This window comes from Pipra filicauda, unplaced genomic scaffold (assembly GCF_003945595.2).
Source record: "Pipra filicauda isolate LSUMZ 115617 unplaced genomic scaffold, ASM394559v2 scaffold70_size2993248_pilon, whole genome shotgun sequence".
Taxonomy (NCBI): Eukaryota; Metazoa; Chordata; class Aves; order Passeriformes; family Pipridae; genus Pipra; species Pipra filicauda.
The window spans coordinates 533,265-550,820 of NW_024104876.1; the positions used below are offsets into that span (position 1 = coordinate 533,265).

At 45.1% G+C, this 17,556-nt stretch overlaps 1 protein-coding gene across 3 annotated transcripts in view; it reads right to left on the reverse strand.

Moving 5' to 3' along the window:
• Positions 1 to 11,106, reverse strand: part of SMAD3 (SMAD family member 3) — a 69,672-nt gene extending 58,566 nt beyond the window's left edge. Inside the window, exon 1 of one of the 3 annotated variants that reach the window (XM_027714729.2) lies at positions 10,534 to 10,739. In XM_027714729.2, the coding sequence (XP_027570530.1) occupies positions 10,534 to 10,739 (206 nt within the window). Of the gene's footprint in view, positions 1 to 6,082; positions 6,241 to 10,533 lie in introns of those variants that run through there. The other 2 variants (XM_027714730.2, XM_027714732.2) reach the window with 2 other exon arrangements.
• Between the last annotated feature and the right edge of the window lie 6,450 nt (positions 11,107 to 17,556).

Genomic DNA, 17,556 nt, shown 5'->3' on the forward strand with positions numbered 1-17,556 from the left:
CTTTGCCTCTGCCTCAGGTAGGTCAACCCAGTTCTCAAGACTTCACTCTCCCCATCAGCAAAAGGGGGTAAAAATCCTTCTGATATAAAACACTTCAAGGTCAGACCTATGGTATAAAATGAGAGGTCACAAACAGGGGGTGGGAAGACCACAATGAAAAGATCTTCAAAAGGACTCAAGGAATATCATAGAGCAAAGATTTATGATTTTTTTTTTAAATGGGAGCAGCTGACAGCATTGGAACTTAATTGTTATCCTTTAAAGAAAGTAACCATTAAAAACACACAAGGGCTGATGCAGAGGCTGTTTTGCTTTTAGCTTATCTAAGTAATGATCATCACAAAGGTTACTTCTCCATCCTTAATTTTCGTGAGGAGATACATCAAATACACTGTTTCCCACAGCAAGGCTTCAAGTTCAACCTGCTCCAACAGCTTTGAAAAGAGCATTTATTTCAAACTTGTAAATGATTTAAAAGAGAACCCTTAATTAATAATGCTGTTTCCAACCAGATGGCCAGCTATTAGTTTTCAGTCATCTCTTTCAGAACAATTCTTCAGATGCAAAGGAGTTTTTAAAGCAACACAAAACAAAAAGACACAGCTACAGGTATAGAAATTTCCTTTTTTTCCAACTGCTGTTGCCATGGCTGTAAAATTCCAACAGCAACAGCACAACTGCTTGACAGCCACATATTTGTTTCATTTAGCATTTTGTATTTGGATGGCATTAAATTCCCATATGGTTATATAATGTTACTGAACTAAGAACATGAGGCTGCATGTACAGAGCTTCCCCTGGACCTGTGCTAACAGACTCCAAACTCGGGCTGGGCAGCAGAACTCCGGGGTGTGATGTGCATCAACCAGTCAAAATATTCCGTGTGTAAGGGAGGCACCAGCACAGAGATGAATAGATAAAAAATATGCAAACCCGGGGAAGGTTTACCACTAAACATCTGTGGAATTCGAATATCCCCCCCCTGACGTAGCACCCGCATATTTTCAAAGAAAGTCTCCAGCAAGAATTAAAACTGCTTTCTTAGGATGGAAGGGAGGCTGAACAGCAACAGAGAGCTTTTGAAAGCAGCAAGGTAATGCACCAGGTTTTTAAAAATATCAAGATTTTAAGAGGTTTTCACAACTGTAATTAAATTCTCTGACAGGCAAGTTGGATTTGGTAGGTAGTTAAGAGCAAGGTACAAGCAGTAATACAATATTTTGCTCAATGCTACACAGTGTTGTGGAACAAAACCCGATGTTTCCAGTCTTCCCTAAACCACAGTGTACATCCATTATGCAGCAATCCACAACTGAAAACAGATCTTTATTCAGTTATGACTGGGGGAAAACAAACAAGCAGCTGCAACTCTATACGTGAACTTTCAGCCTATAGTTCTACCAAACAAGCAAAGCCAGGCTTGGGGAAAAAGCTTCAATGATCAGCTGTCTACCTACACACAAGTTATTTATGGCATCTAATTCAGAGCAAAGCTCAACACGGTTTGCAGACTGCCAGGAGACTCTTGCTGGCGACAGAAATCAGCTATAAAGTTGTGTTAGCTTTGATAAGCAGACAGTGATTATCTGCTTTTTAAAATTTGGCATTTAGTTGTTCTGTAAAGCTTGCTCCAGCCACAGTGGTTTTAAAATCTGGTTTGAGCTTTCTACCATTCTAAGTCGTCCCTCTGCAAGAACTGGCCACTAAAAAAATATTTTAAAGAAAGAAAATTTTTAAGAGAACACATAAGAAACATTAACATTAAACAGGCCAACAGGGCAGTTTTGACTTATGGTGAAGCTTGCATTGAGTAAATCAGGTAAATTTAGGCCCAAGAAGCAGATATGGAGGAAGATTAACTAAATTATATGTGATTTTCACCATTCTAAGCCCATGAAACTCCTGCATGGGGTCTCCAGAGCCAACATCAATAGCTATTCTAGGCCTTTCCTGCTGCTGGGAAAGCAAGGACAGCTGTTATTAGCAGACCTTGTGCTCTTCTGAGTTCTAGGCCTGTAACTTTGGGTGGGCTTTATGCAGGAAACCTTCCTCTTTCCTATGCTTGTGTAGCTGGGAATGGGGCTCAGGGAAAAGCACTTTATAACAAGGGCTTCACCAATGGTTAAAATGCTAAAAATAAAATAATAATAAAAATAAGAATAAAATAAAAACAAAACCAACACAGTGAGAAAAGCCAGATATCACCTTCTGCACAGGATCAGGGGCCACTGCCAGTGGTACCTCAGCTCCAAATGTGGAGGGTCTCTGCCAAGCTCCATCAGTGCCCATCAGAAAACCCTCAGTGAAACAGGAGCAAGAGCTCCTCTGAAAATGAAATCCTGCCTGGCTTCCTGCCACATTTCCAGCCCAGGGGCTGACGAGTCCCAGTCTTGGTGGGACTGGAGCCCCCAGGTCTCACAGGCTCTCCTGGGAAGGCTTCAAATCCCGCAGAGAACAACCCACAGAAACCCCAAAAGCCCTGCCTTGAAAACAGAGAAGTGGATAATATTCAACCTACAAACACCTCTCTCCTCGTTTTTCAGTTCACTGCCTTCCTGTGCTGGCCTGACTCTGCTTTCACTTGCATGGAAATCGGGGTAAATCTACTGAAATCCATGTAACCACGCATATGCAAAAAGAGTGGGAAAAGATTCCAGACTCCAGCTGCTTATTCACCTTTCTTTTAGACAAAGAGTGCTTTTTAAATACTGATATAATTTTTCAGATACTGTTACACGTGTGCTACAAACCATCCCCGCATCTGAGTCAAGGGGAACAACAATTTGTCCAACAAACAATAAAAAGGACCTTTCTGTGAAGTTCCATATTTATGGAAACCACAGACTTTGTATCCCTATGAAAATAACCACATCTGGTCTTTCTGAAAATAACAAAACTAAAGGTGCTTGTAATTGGGTCTTTGTCTTCCCACACAGCAACACTGAAAATCCAGTAATGGAGGGAAAGGAAAATTGGGGGAAAGGGGATTTTTTAGCTCTTAAATAGATAAAGCAACAACAGCTTCACATTCAACACAGAAACAGAGGCATTCTCAGTGCCACACGTCTTCCTCTAAGCCCAATATTTTTGTGAACTTTAACTGTTCTACATTTGTAAGTGAATTTCTCTTTTCACAGTCAAGCAACAAGAGCAGGAAGGACAAAGTTTCTCCTCTGTTTTTGTGAAAAAGGAGAGTCAGTACCAGCATCCATCACTCAACCAGTGCTGGCTGCAGCTTCACCACAAAGGAGGAAAGTTCTGTTCTGACTTCCTTTTCAGAAGAGGTTGTGTTACGGTTAATGAACGTCACCAACTCAAAGATAAACTCCGGCCTTTCCTATGACACCATTTGTAAGGAAAAGTTTGCTGAAATTTTCAACCACAAATGATAAAGTTTGCTAAGGATGGTTTAACCCACTACCTTGACTCTGAGACTCCTTCCTGAGGATCCTGCAGCCTGGAGGAAGCAAGAGTCCCAGGGAGAGGGATCAGTCTCTTCACACCTCAGCTCCTGACACCTCATCCCCTGCAATCTTCTCTCCAGGATTCACACCCTCACTTTTCCTAAGCTGGTGCATGTTCCTCTGGAGATGGAGAAGCAGCTGCTCCCATCCATGGCTCAGAGCCCACCTGTGCTGAGGGTGCAGGTGCTCCAGGACAAGGTGGGCACACCCAGCACAGCTGCACCACCTGAAACCTGCAGCTTCTTTGCCCTCCTGACCTCAGTGCTGAGCAGCAAGCGAGCTGGAAAGGTGTTTCTTGTGACACATAAAATTTATCAAGATCACCTATTCACCTTTCCTAGACTTACACGGGTTATTTTTCTAACGGGTAGGTCTTCCCGGATTTTTAAGCATGTTCTTACATGAGGTTCACTAACAACTCCTCCCAATACATCAAAAATCTCCCTGCACCACACACAGCCACGTAGGACAGAGAAACCCACCTTGCTGCTGCATGAACAAATCTGGATTAGGTTTAACAGGCTCCTTAGCTGACAATGAAGTTTTCCTACTGGAGCTCAGATGACTCCTGGGTGATCCCCTACAAAGCAGGGTGTTATTACTTTATTATTTCTTACCTGGCTGGGCTCTTCTGAAGGTAAGGGTTACCCTTGGGGTTTTTTTTAATAACCATGCACAGAGTAGTTTATTTCTGCTCACATTTGGGATCTCTGCTTCTGAAGGAACACAGAAAGAGCTGTGGCTTTGTGTTCTGTTTGTGCAGAGCCACAATACCAGGAGCAATCAAACTTCCCTGCTCACCCAAACGATGGCAAAGAGAGATGTGTGAACAAACCAGGATCAGGTCTAAAAGGCTTCAAAACGCCTTTAAAACCAGTATTAACTGCAACAATCCACACATTATTGTCTCCTGGGTTGCACTATCACTGACAGGAGCCCAATTATTACCAATTTCCTCGTCTTTGGTCCAAATGGAATTAGCAAACATTTGCTGAACTTTGTGGAGTCCACCTGCTGGAACTGCAGTGCCTGGGTAAGAATCTCTGCCCTGGCTTTATTCTCCTCTCTCCCATCTCTCCCTCCACTGCCAATCAAGCAGCTCCGGACTGGAAAAGGCTTTTTACACAACACATCAAGGCAGGCAAGGACAAAAGTTAATTAGGACTATTCATAAACCTTTACTGGAAGAGAGTGCTGCATCCCATCCCTGAAAATTTAATTGCACTCAATAGAGAAAAGTTAAAAAATAGTAATAATAAAAAACAAAACCCCAAACAACAGAAAAAGATAATTTGGGAATAAAATCTGATTTCAATTTAACTCAAGCACTGCTTGGCCCTATTTATTTCATCAAGTAGTTCATGCAGGATAATGGCATTACCGTGCATCTAACAGCATTAGAAGCTCCTAATAAATTAACAAGTGAAAATTAATGGCTGCTCAGTCCATTAAATCTTGTTAATTTTATTTTTGTTGTAATAATATAGCAATCACAAGTTTACATTATTAAACCAATATTTATTAGAAGAACTCGTTTTAATTGGATCCCTGATGTGATAATCCAGTGCAGTGTGTATTTCTTTATTTCATCAATTTTTTGCATTTATTTCTCATTATATTTAAATGACTGCAATATTCAGGGTCTTCTCCTAATACTATAAGAGTTAAGCAACCATTTTGAATATTTTATTCACACAGATCCAGCACTTACTATACAATATAACGAGAATATCACGAGCCCTTTCAGAAGCTATTTTGACTATTTTAGTCTGTTGAGAAAGGAGAGAAGGAAAAAAGGCAGAGATATGAATATTTGAAAGCATCTCAACAAATGCAAAAGACATCTTTTCCCCTTAGCCCACAATGTTCTGTATAAACGCTGCTGTGCTGTTTTTCATGTCAAGAGAGGAGTTCTACCACTGGTTTTAATGCAAAATGTGAGCTGGCCTGCACATCTCAGGTAAAAAGATAAATATATACTTATCAAAAGATATAGTCAAAAAACAATATACTCCAAAAAAATTGTATTCAAAGCTAACACAAGTGGGTTTGAATTGTACTGAATTTTGAACTGTATTTCTCTGCTGACAGAGAAATTACAAATTTGAGGAGATGCCTCAATAAAGGGCTGGGTCTGACGTGCAGTTCCAGCAGGAACTACTTTGAGGGAAGGAACTGTGATTTTTCCCTCACTTCCCTCCTCTCCCAGTTCCTCCATCTCTGCTGAAATAACTGAATGTGCAGTTAGTTGCTCCCTGACTGGTGATACCAACATTTATTGCTTGAGCTTCACAGCAGCGCTTTGGTTTTGGAAATGGCGTCTGCGGCCTATGAGGGAACCCCACACCCGTTATCCAGGCTGGCATCTGAGGCACTGACTCTGGTGCTCGTAATCAGAAAAGTTATTAGGGAAGTTCCATCATTTCCAACACAGGGGTGGGGAGAAGGAGTTGGAGGGGCTGTGAGGAGCAGAAACCTGCGCCCAGAGAGGGGGGTTCCATGGCAGGGAGGACGAGGTGGACAAGAGCGGCCAAGTCACCTGAGCCGAGGCCTTTGGGCACTGAGGCGGACAAGAGCAGCCAAAAAAGTTACCTGAGCCGAGGCCTTTGGGCACTTACCGTGTTTTCACCTTCAGCCCTGACCTGCCAAGTCCAGCTAAGGCCACAAAAGCTGGTTACAAACGGGTCTGTGGAACGGGGCACCCTGAGCTATCCCTGCCACAGCTAAAGCAGCTCCTGTGGGGACTGAGGCAGCACAAAGGTTAGGCCAGGGCTGTAAAACCTGCCCATAAAGCTCGGGCAGTACAGAGGTCAGTGGACACGGGTTTGCAGCAGTCAAATTACCAGTAAAATAGGGAGCAAACCAGTACAGTGATAGCCAGAGTGTGTGTGTACACAGGGGCTGCACTGTGACCATCTCCAGTGCTCCACTGCCACACCAGTGCAGACACTCCTAAACAAGCCCACACAATATTAAAGCTCCTCCCATACAGGGACAGGCCTAATTGAAAACAAGATGGTTTAAAATGGACATTAAAAAACATATATATATATATATATTTACACATGGACACACAGAACTGTGGCTGGCCCTTTGCTTATTAACAAAACCAGATGGGCACCAGTCTCAAAAGAAGAGCACAGAAACACAGGATATTCCAAGCTGGAAGGGACCAACAAGGATCATCAAATCCAATAACCCCCAAAAAAATCACAGCATGGTGTGAAATCACAACATACTTGAGGGTCTTGGAGACACCCACTGACACTTAATATACTTAGAATTTTCATATTTCCTGTTATCAATGCAAAGCAAAGAATATGAGCAATTCCTGTATATATTGTGTGGTCAACTACCAACACAACAGAAACTGTGCTCACAGCCAAGATGTTCTTAAAATCTTTATATATTATCCTTGTGTATTGTGATCCTTTTGCATTATGTTCCTTGTGTATTATCCCTGGTTTTCCCCACCAAAATGTAAATCATTTAAGGAACACTTACCCTGTTCAACCACTTTTAAGAAGCAAATGTACCCTGTTTCCATTTCAATTGGTACATTCTCTCCTTATCAGATGAGTTCCACAAGAAATAACACCCACCTCTCCTCCAGACTATTTTCTAAATTAAAAAAAAACCCACCACTTAAAAGAAGGTGCTCCTTACATACAAGAATCCTTGCTCCCCTAAAACCACTGGTGATACCAAAACAAATAAAGACAGTAATAAGTTCAAAAGAAAAATATACATATGAAAATATATTACAAAATATCGTGAGATTTATGTCTTCATATGTGTAGCACACCATTAAAGTTCTCAAAGCAAAGCATTTACTGTCTCATCCCATATCAGCAAGACTACAGACACTGCACAGCTTTTAGAAATTACTGAGTGCCCATCACATGTTTTGGTTTCTGCAGTACAGGTTGAATGAAACACTCCCCATAATTCAGACTTGCACATTTCATTTCTAGGGCAAAATGCTGCCAGGGCACAGGAAACATGATAAAAATGCCCATCCTGAAAGCTGAGCTTTCAAGATCGATGCAACTGCTACAAAGGATGTATTTTAATGGGCAAAAGAATGAGTGTTTTCAACTTTATCACCCAATAAAGTATGAAAAAGTATCTTATTGCCAGGCAGACCCAGCTGACTACTACTCACTAGGTTGACACCAAAGCCCACCAGCTCAGAGCACAGAGGTTTGAAGGACCCTTTGGCAGTTGTGTCCCAGGTGAGGATGGAAGGAAGGTCCTCTGCAGGAGCCACCCTGCCCAGCACCACCAACTGCAGCACAAGAAACCATCAGATGGTCTGAGACCGGCAAGTTTTTCAGGTGGAAATTACTTCCTCCTCCGGCAGTAAAAACACGAAGGAAAACTCCTGCCAGGAGAGTGTCACACTGAAATCCTTGAAGGCCTCTCCAGCCTTTTGCAGTTTGCCACAGGTTCTTCCAATGGAAAACCTGGGGCCTGTGGTGTCCAGTAGATAAAAATGACAGTGAGAATAAATTTGATATTCTAATTCCTTAGCCGGACAACAAAAATTATTCTTTTTTCTTGTTCTTTCTTGAAACAACCCCACCTGATCAGCACAGGTATTTGCTGGGTAGCCCTTATTCCCAGCGGTTCTGCAAAGCTCAAGCACTTTTACATCTGAAACTTGCTTCGTCTCATGGACACAATAGCTAATTTTGGACTTACCCTGCTCCTGCTGGGCCAGAGTCATCACTGGCATGGCTCCACTGTAATTCAGTCTACTGATGCATTACAGACAATGCACAACATGAGCTAATCCTTAATGATGGTTTTTCCCCTTTTTTCCCCCCTCCCAACGTACTTATTTGAGTAACTAGTAAAATGCCATGTAGAATTATTAAATAAAATAAGCAAACAAACAGCAAACTAAAAGCACACTAAAATTGTCTTGCAAACACTAATTTCAAATGACACAGTAATCAGATTCACAGATACATTAGGACAAGCAGTGCAGTCCAGAGGAGAAGGCACAGCTCTTAAAGTTACAAGGCCTGGCCAGAGCTCCAGCTCTGCCACTGACTTCCAGACAGACTGTTCCACATTTCCACACCATTCCCCAATCCCTGATATATAGATATGAACACCTCAGCACAGACAAACCTCACCCATTTGGATCTCTTGTGACATACAGACTAAACAGTAATAAAAGCACATATGAAGTTGTGCTTAAAAACTTGTGCCGAGGCATAAGGAGCTCCCACCAAAACATGCTGATGCTTCCCCCATACCAAGGTTTAAGATCTGCAGGATCCAGGGCTCTGTGTCATAAATGAACACGAAATGTTTTAATTTCTGCACAGATTTTCATCAACAGAACAAGGTCTGGGAGAGAGAGACATTCAGCAAGAGCAACCAGGACAATCTCTGCAGGTGAGAGTATTCATGACTTGTGATATCTGTTTGTGTTGTTATTTATTTTTAACCTTTAATTTTTTTTTTAATTAAAGCATCGTATTTAACACAACTCTTTGCTTCCTTCAAATCATTAAATATCCTCCCTTACCTAAAGCACCTTGTTCCCAGTAACAGAAGCTCCAAGAGGCTTCGTGCCCTGCTCCCTAACGGGTCAGCAGCAGCCACACACAATACCCAGGTCACAGCAGCAGGGCTGCTCAAGCAATTTTCTCCTTTTGAAATGGTAAGCATTTCGGGGAAGTGGTTTAAACAAGGAATTATCTATGTGGAAAGCACTCTGCTTACCAAGAATTTTAAAATATAGGTTTTAAGGCATTTGTGTTGTGCGGGGGCTCCACAGGTTTTGATTTCTGCTTCAAGTAGGCGAAGCCTGAGCAACTCTAACAAAGGCTGAGAGCTGGATTTGCATTACTGGCCAAAATCTTACCACAGTCATTCACCATCAAAAAGATAAGGAGACTTTTTATTTTTCCTTTAAAAAAAAAACAAAACACTTCAGTTGTTGGAAGAAAATTTGAGGAGTTCCAAACATCCACATTTCTAAGCTGCCTGCTTCACTTTTTCATGCAACAGATGCTGCTTTGTATCAGCTCCTGCATATTAAATCATTCTGACAACCAAGAAAGCATACATTTGTTTGCGCCAGAGAGAAGCATGAATACACACACACACAGATATCTTCTCACGCAGAAGCACACAATTATGCAGCATTCAAATATTTGGGATGAACTTTGGCCTTTGTTTAAAAAAAAAAAAAAGAAAAAAAAAGTCCTCTCCAACAACAATCAGGAACAGACCCAGCAGTCATCTGGCTGAGCTCACAGAAATCAACAATCTGCAGCAATAAAACACCACTTGTGGGCAGCCATTTGAAAGTTACTTGGAAAATTATTCTTAGATGGGATAGTTATACACACGTCCTTTATGATTTATGGGTTGAGCTCAGAATGGAGGCTAAAAATAAAACCTATGTTAATTCAAAAAGTGGGGAGGGAAATCAGTTATATTCGCCCTCACGTGGTGGAGTATTTTTTTGGTTTTGTTTGTTTGGGTTTTTTTGCACTCCAAACAATCCCCTTCAGCTCTGCCATTTGCATTCCCGAGTTAAAAAAGTAATTTGAAAACATAAGCGAAGCAGGGCTCTAAATCACCTCTTCGGAGGAGGATCTGGCTCGATAATATGCAAGAAGCCACGCAACCCAAACAAAACCGCTTTCCTGATACAGCAACCAGGAAAAAAAAAAAACAAAAAGAAAAATTCTTAATGCAACAGCACTTGAGAACGCGCTAAAAGTTTTGACAATGAGAGTGCCCGCGGTGAGCGTGTCACACACTGCGCTCCCAACTTTTTTTTTCATCTCGGCTGGAGACATATTTTCTCCCCTACGTTCCCCTCTCTTGTTACTAGACAGTAATTCAATTCTGCAGCCAGTTGGTTCATTTTCGGGGGGGTGTTAGGTGTGTATCGAGCGCTCAGGGGAGCGCTAACGCGGCAGGGAGCGCAGCGGGGCTGGGGAGCGACACGACCCTGCCCGGGCTGTGCCGGACACGAGGGTCCCCCGGGGCTGCGCCGGGACCCGCCGGGACCCCCGGGCGGGGCCGCCCTGCTCGGTACCTGGGGATGGTGATGCACTTGGTGTTGATGTTCTGCGTGGTGATCGCCTTCTCCAGCTCGTCCAGCTGCCCCGTCTTCTTCAGCTTCTTCACCAGGCTCTTCACCGCCTTCTCGCACCATTTCTCCTCCTGCCCGTTCTGCTCGCCTTTCTTCCAGCCCAGGAGCCGCTTGACGATGGGAGGGGTGAAGGGCAGGATGGAGGACATGCTGGCGCCGCCGGCAGCGCCCGCCGGCCCCGCGCTCGGCTCCCTCCTGCGCAAAGCCCGGCCCCGGGCGGCGCTGGCCCGGCCCGGCCCGGCGCGGAGCTCGCCCGCCCCGCCGCCCCCTCAGCGCCGCGGGCCCGCGGCTCCAAACTTTGCCCGGAGTTCGCCGCCTCTCCCCGGCGGCGGCGGCGGCGGCGGCTGCTCCCTCCTCCTCCCCCTCCTGCCCCGCTCTGTGTGCGCGGAGAGGCGCCCACTCCAGCTCATTCCCAGTCTGTCTCTCATGCAAATTGCCTGCTGGCCGCCCCGGCCCGGCTTCCACCCCCTCCTTCCCTCCCAAACGCGCCGCCGAGGGAGGCAGAGAGGGAGGGAGAGAGGGAGGGATGGGAGGAGGAGGGAGGAGGGAGGGAGGGCGCGGAGGCGGCCGGCCCGCCGGGAACTCCGCCGCGCTCCATCCCCGCGGGGGCCCCGCGCCCCTGAGGGGGGTTCGCGCTCCTCGGGCTCGGGGGCTCGCAGGGAAGGGTCAGCGCGGCCGGGAAAGCCCCGGAGCGGGACGAGGAGCAGCTGCCCGGAAAAATCCCACCGAGGGGGAAGCGCCAAAAATAAACGTAAGGTCCCGCCGGCGGACGGTCACTGCCAAGGCGGGGTGGGTGCAGCCCCCGCCACGGCCGTTTCCTCCGTGGAAAAGTGCGTTCCCACACAGATACCTGCACACAGCCTGCCCAGTGGCGCTCAGACAATCGGCAGCTTTTTGTTTCAGCCCCTTTAATTTACTATTCCATTCCCTCATCTTTCCACGCCGGGCACCAGGTACCCGAATAATTTCTGCCCTGTATCAGGCACAGATGACATCCTGGAGATGTTTACCACCAGAACCGGTCAGAAATTCTCAGACGGAATATTTTTGTCAGAGCACCGGCAGTTTGTTCAGATCTAGGTGTTTGGTAGAGATGCTTCTGTTTTGGGCTGACTCAGGGTGGCATCCAGGTACATTTCCAGTTTCTAACTTTCCAGCTCTGGGCAGACTGGGCTGTCACATTCTCAAGCATCACCCCCTCCACGCTAAAAATGAGCTCAGGTCTTAAAAAACATATGAGTACGAACTTTAGCTCCTCAGGGCACCAGTTCTCTGATAAACCACCCCAAAATGGTGCTGAGCAAGCAGCAAGGAGGCTGAGGGCCACCTGCAGAGTGCCCAGGTGCCTCTGGCAAGGCTGGTTCCCATTTCTCAACTCCAGCTGCTTCTCAGCTCCTTGCAACTGCTGCCCAGGAACAACGGCGTGAAAGTTTTGTGGGACCTGGCTCCCGAATCCTGAGCTTCCAAGCCGAGGTATGCTTCCCAATTTTCTCCATCCTATCAGAAGGGATGATGGTGAGTGCAAATTTGAGAGGCCTTCAGGGCTACTCGGCAGCTCCCAGACACGCAGGTTCCTGCCAACCCACATTCCCGTATTCCAGGTTCCAGTGCAACCCAGCAGGGAGACTCCTCAAAAGCTGGGATCCAAAGGCTTCCCGTGCCTGTGGATTGGGAGCATTGGGAGCAGCCAGCCATACAGATTGCCTTGTGGCAAGTTAGGAGCCTATGGGATCAGTGTCTGAGGCTCCGAGGCAACCAGCTTGGCTCTCACTGGGATTTCAAACAAACAGCCTGTTTTATTCCAAATTGGAACAAAATTTTTGTACCAATTTTTTGAATATCAATAAATTTAATGCAACTGAAATACGCCCTTCTCTTTATTTTTTTTTTTCTCTCCAGCGTTCTCATATTATTCCCCAACATGCATTCCCTGAGTGTCTTGAATTTTGGAGGCTCACCACTGAAATTCTGGACCGTTGCCCTGACCCAGTTTTTGGCTGCCTCGGTTGAGAGGCCTGAAGTACAAAGATGTGGAACCCCTGTAGATGATCCCAACATCGAGGAAACAGTTCCTCAATACCTCTACAACAATGCAAAAAAAGTGTTGACACAATTTACACTAAAAGCAGGTGCCTTGAACTACTGACTTTCTAGTGCTGTTGACTTGCTGAGTATTTTGAGGTTTTCTGAAAAGGCCAAGTTTCTGATAGTTTTGATCATTTGAGAATCTGAACTCTTATTTAAAAATTGTTTTTCACAGCTTTGGAGAATATCTTGAAGATGTGAAACACAGACAGGGAAGTTAAATACATTTTTTTAACGTAGAATTACCTACTTATTACATTTTCAAATGGGATGAAGTAAAAGAACCTTTTTCTATTTTCTTAATTCTTGGCCCAGCACATTTTGCAACTAAAAGAAGCCCAGAAGAAGACCAGGCCTGAAGGACCTGCTTCAGACCTGGTAGGTCCATTCTACCTCAGAGAAGATCTCTGTTGGAGACCAACATTTTTTTCTAGATCCATCTTTTCTGGATGAGAAATTCCAGGGACCATTCCATGCTTTTTTTCACCCGGAAAGTTTTCCATAATGCTCAAATCTCATTGCTCCACTCAGAGTGCACGCTGTGACCTCGGTTCAGCAGGGTTTCCAGAATGTTCTGTACTTATTCATGGGCAGATCTTCACTCCTCACAGTCATATCACAAGTGATTGATTGACTGGGTAAATTTGAATAAGGGGAAGAGCTGAGTGGTTTGTACAGTGATTTAGTGGCAAAAGGATGAATATAATTTGCTAAACACTAAACCAAACTGGGTCTCACTTGCTTACAATCTCATAAACGAGGCAGTTAAACCACTGATGTAAACTCTGGGCCGCAGCAGCACTGAAAACACTCCTGAAAACAAGCATCTGGGGTTGGGATGTAGGATAAATTTTTAGGCTTAAGGCCGTGACATTTCACGGAGCAGCTCGTGTGCCTGCTGGGTTACCTGTAAGAATGAACCCTTTTCTGTGAAAATGTGACTTTCTGAACCCCTAGACAGTAATCCTTTATTTCAGAGAGTTTTGGGCACTCTCACAGTGGAAAAATTAACAGACAGGAAAAGCAGGACCGTCCCAGTTCTGCATGGTCTGGATCCATTTGCTGGTTTACAAAATGTCTGACGCCTTGAAAGCCACGACCAGGCAGGAGAAGTTTATGCTGCTTCTTTTTTGTCGTTATTTGTGATACAATTTGTTCTTTACTTTTTGAAAGTCATTATCTTTACTTGTTTGTGGCATAGTAGGGGTTCAGGGACTTATCACAGTTTACTCTTGCTGAAAAATAAAGATATATGTAGTCTACAATAATGTGAGAAAACCATATATTTCAAGAAAAAAAACCAAAACCCTTTTACAGCTACTTTTCATAGCTTTTTACAAATACACTTACACCTTAAAATTCCTAAAAAATAACATCTGCATACCTTGTTTCTTAATAGGATTAATGAATAGGAGCGGAATTTCAATTTTACTTTCACAAAGAGAAAAAAATTGGGCTCCCGCTTCAGCAACAATATAAAATTAGCATGAGAAACAAGGAGGTGTTCGCTGGAGCTCATTTGTACCTTGATTAGAAATGTTTTTAACAGCTTCAGAGACTGAAGAACAGCTTCCATGTTCCCTCTATATCCCTTCAAGTAGCGAGAAGGGAGCGAGGGATTTTTGGGCAGACACAAACCTCCCTCCCCAACATCCCTGGTGCAGGGACGTGCTGGGACTGGCAGGATGGAGGGAGTGTGGCCAGAGCTGTTCCCAGTTCTTAGGGGAGCCTGGTGCCTGCTGAAACAGCTCCCAGGCTGCCTGAACATGTAATTGTGGCTAGTTTGAAAATCAGGGAGTGGTTGAGAACCAGCTTCTGATGTGCTGCCCCCATCTCTCTTTCCCTGACTCAAATATTAAGTATAATTCCCTACCTGGTCATTACCTGTGTGTGGAAGGGAATTTTACAACGGCACTGACCAAGAGAAGCAGGTGGACAACCTGTGGAGTTCACAGCAAATAGGGATTTATCTTCTCAGCTCCACTTGCTCCATGTTCCCTAAGCAGCAGCCACACTGAAGCATGAGATGGGCAGTAGTGAAAACGAGGAGCGAGTTTTAAATTGGGTTATATTTATACCTTACCTTATAAATAAAGGCTGTGACATTTGAGCCTATGTCATGTATAATATGCATAAATAAGGGACAGTGTGGGAGCTTTCCTTGGTGAAGGTAATATATACATAAATATATATATATGTAGAACAGCATTTATATGCAAGCAAACCTATCTTAATCACTCAGAACAAACCTACAGAAAAATAACCTGTGGTGTGAGTCACAAGAAAAGCAAGGTCATTGCAAGTTAATGTCTTCAGCTTTAATGTCAGCACTGTGGAATACCCAAATCCTTGCAGGGTACAGCAATTATTCTTCTCCACAGATGAGAAAACATGAACATACATTAAAATGTTGCCTTGTTGAAAATTCCTAATGCTCCATACACCCAGGCTTGTGTTCCAAGAGGCTCAGTAGTGCAAAAATCACACAATCACCTCTAACCAAAGGTGTAGTTAAGCCAGAATCCTTTCTGTGACTGTGGCAGCACCCATTGCCTGAGGAAAAAATATGAGGCAGCAGCATGTCCAGAGTGATCCTCCTAATATACTCTCCCAGTTTTTGGCAGTTATTTGTGCAGGTGCTCCTAAACTGGAGCTGACCTCCCTGGAGAGCCATGGACAGGCCATTCCTGCACTCCAGGACCTCTCTGCTACTGGGTTACATTTACAAACAGCCTTCACTGGCCATTCTGGGCTGAGCCAGGATCACAGGACAGAGCTAAAGAGGAACCCAAATTGTCCGCTGAAAACGTATTGCCTGCACGATTTCTCCCCTCATTACTTCTTTTATGAACTTTACAGGTCTTGGTGGCCATACAGGGCGGGAGAGGGCAGTGTTGTGGTCGGGGCAGGTGAGTGATCCCCGGGAAATCAGAGCTTTGCCCTCTCTGTCACGTTGTTCCCCTGTGATGTGAGGCAGCCTCAGCCAAGAGGGTGCCTGTTTGTGGTGTCCCCCGAGCTCTCGGGGGGCCCGGCGGCTCCCCTGGGGTCAGGGCACACACACAGCTGCAGGGGAAGCTCTGCTTCAACAGCACAGGACATCCTGCTGGGCAGGGGCCTCACAGGCCTCCTCAAGCACACACACCTTCGGGGCACTTTGGAAACGTCAGTCCTAATTCTGGTTTCCCCTGCTCGTCTTTGAAATCTTAACAGACCTTCTGTGATAACTCTCGGCGTGGTTTACGCCTGTCCAGCGAACGACAGGAGAGGGCAGCCAATAATCTGGAGGGCAGTTCCTTGGTTTGGCTTCTTAATTTCATGAGAGACCACAAAGCATCTTGCTGGGGGCACCACAGCACCTTCCCCTGCTCGGATCTCAGAGGACACGTGGGGACACAAAAGCCTCCCGAGGCCGAGCCCTCGGCTGAACCACAACCCCTGGGATAAGGCCTGACCTAATCTTTACAAACCTGTGAACAGCCTGAAATGAATGTGCTTTCAATTAAGCTGGAGATAAAACTGTCACTGGGACAGACACCACCGGGCCAGGCCGATATCCCGGGGGATGGAGGGGAGGATTTTCAGCCCCGGGGTCTGTGAGGAGGCAGCACCTGCAAAGGCTCAGCGCTGCTGAGACTTTGCATACCAGTAGCTGCTCTCAGGCTGTTGCTCAGAGCACAAACACTTGCCTGTTCCAGGCCTTGCCACCTGAAATTCTGCGGGTTTTAAAGTGTGCCTTGTTGTTCAAATAAAATCCAAACTCTCGGGTTTTGTATAGGTTCTCCTCACAAGACATTTCCCTCCCCTGGCTGCAAGACTGACATCCAGCTGAAGTTACACTGGTTGTCTCCTGTAGTACAAAAAGGCACCAAAAAGCTGCAGTCAGGAAAAAAAAAAAATTAAGGAATTAGCCAGGCCCCAGAAACAGAGGCTCATTACAGGTAACACAAAAACTCCAGCTCCCGGCCACAAGCGTTTTATTTGAGATTCCTGCGTCCATACCCGACTGACTGTCCATTCTGAATTCCTTGTTGTGTCTGCACCCTTTTCTTTGCCAGGGCACATCTGTTAAAGTCTTCATTTTGGCTTTTGAAGTGGGCATTTTATATCCAGCTGAACTTTAAAAAAGGTCCTGAGCAAAGGCTTTTAACAAGTAAATATAAATATATTATTTTTATGAATAGGCCCCTGTTTTCACATGTTCCACTTGCAATGGCCTCTTGTCCACAAGTGCTGGCATGTCCAGCCCTCTGCAGGGAGAATACACTTCTCCTTGTGCACAAGGGAGATTCCCAAGGAAGATTTTGATGAGAAAAATTCACCTGTACTGGAGGGGAAAATTCCACCATCGTGCTCCAGTCTTGGGAAAGAGAAACCACCCTGGCCAACATGCTGGAATTGAACCCCCAACACTGCAGGGAGACCCTGATCAGGCTCAGACCCTGTGTCTGAGATCATCTGCTTGGTCTAACATTTGTGCTGAACCTGGGCAGGGCTCGAGGCTGCTCCTGACATCCTTCCATGCACACCCCAGAGAACAGATCCTCTGGATCTCAGCCCTACCTCACCCAGCTCAAGTGGGAGTTTACTAATTGCAGCTACTACAGAGTTTAGCCACTAGTTTTTATGTGGTGGTGGCTCCCCTACACTAAAACCAACAGTTAAAGGCTGCTTACTTCTTCATTTTTGAGGTTTACTTAATTAAGAAGCACCATTACCCTTTTTTTTTGTTTTGGGGTTTTTTCCAGTGGTTTTTTTTTTTTATTCTTTTAACCTGAAACACAGTCCCCCACAAAGGGACTGTCATTCTCATCTGAACGTAGAATCCTCTTTCAGGCAGCAGCAGCATTAGCAAGGAGTGGCGTGGAGTTATTTACCCATGAA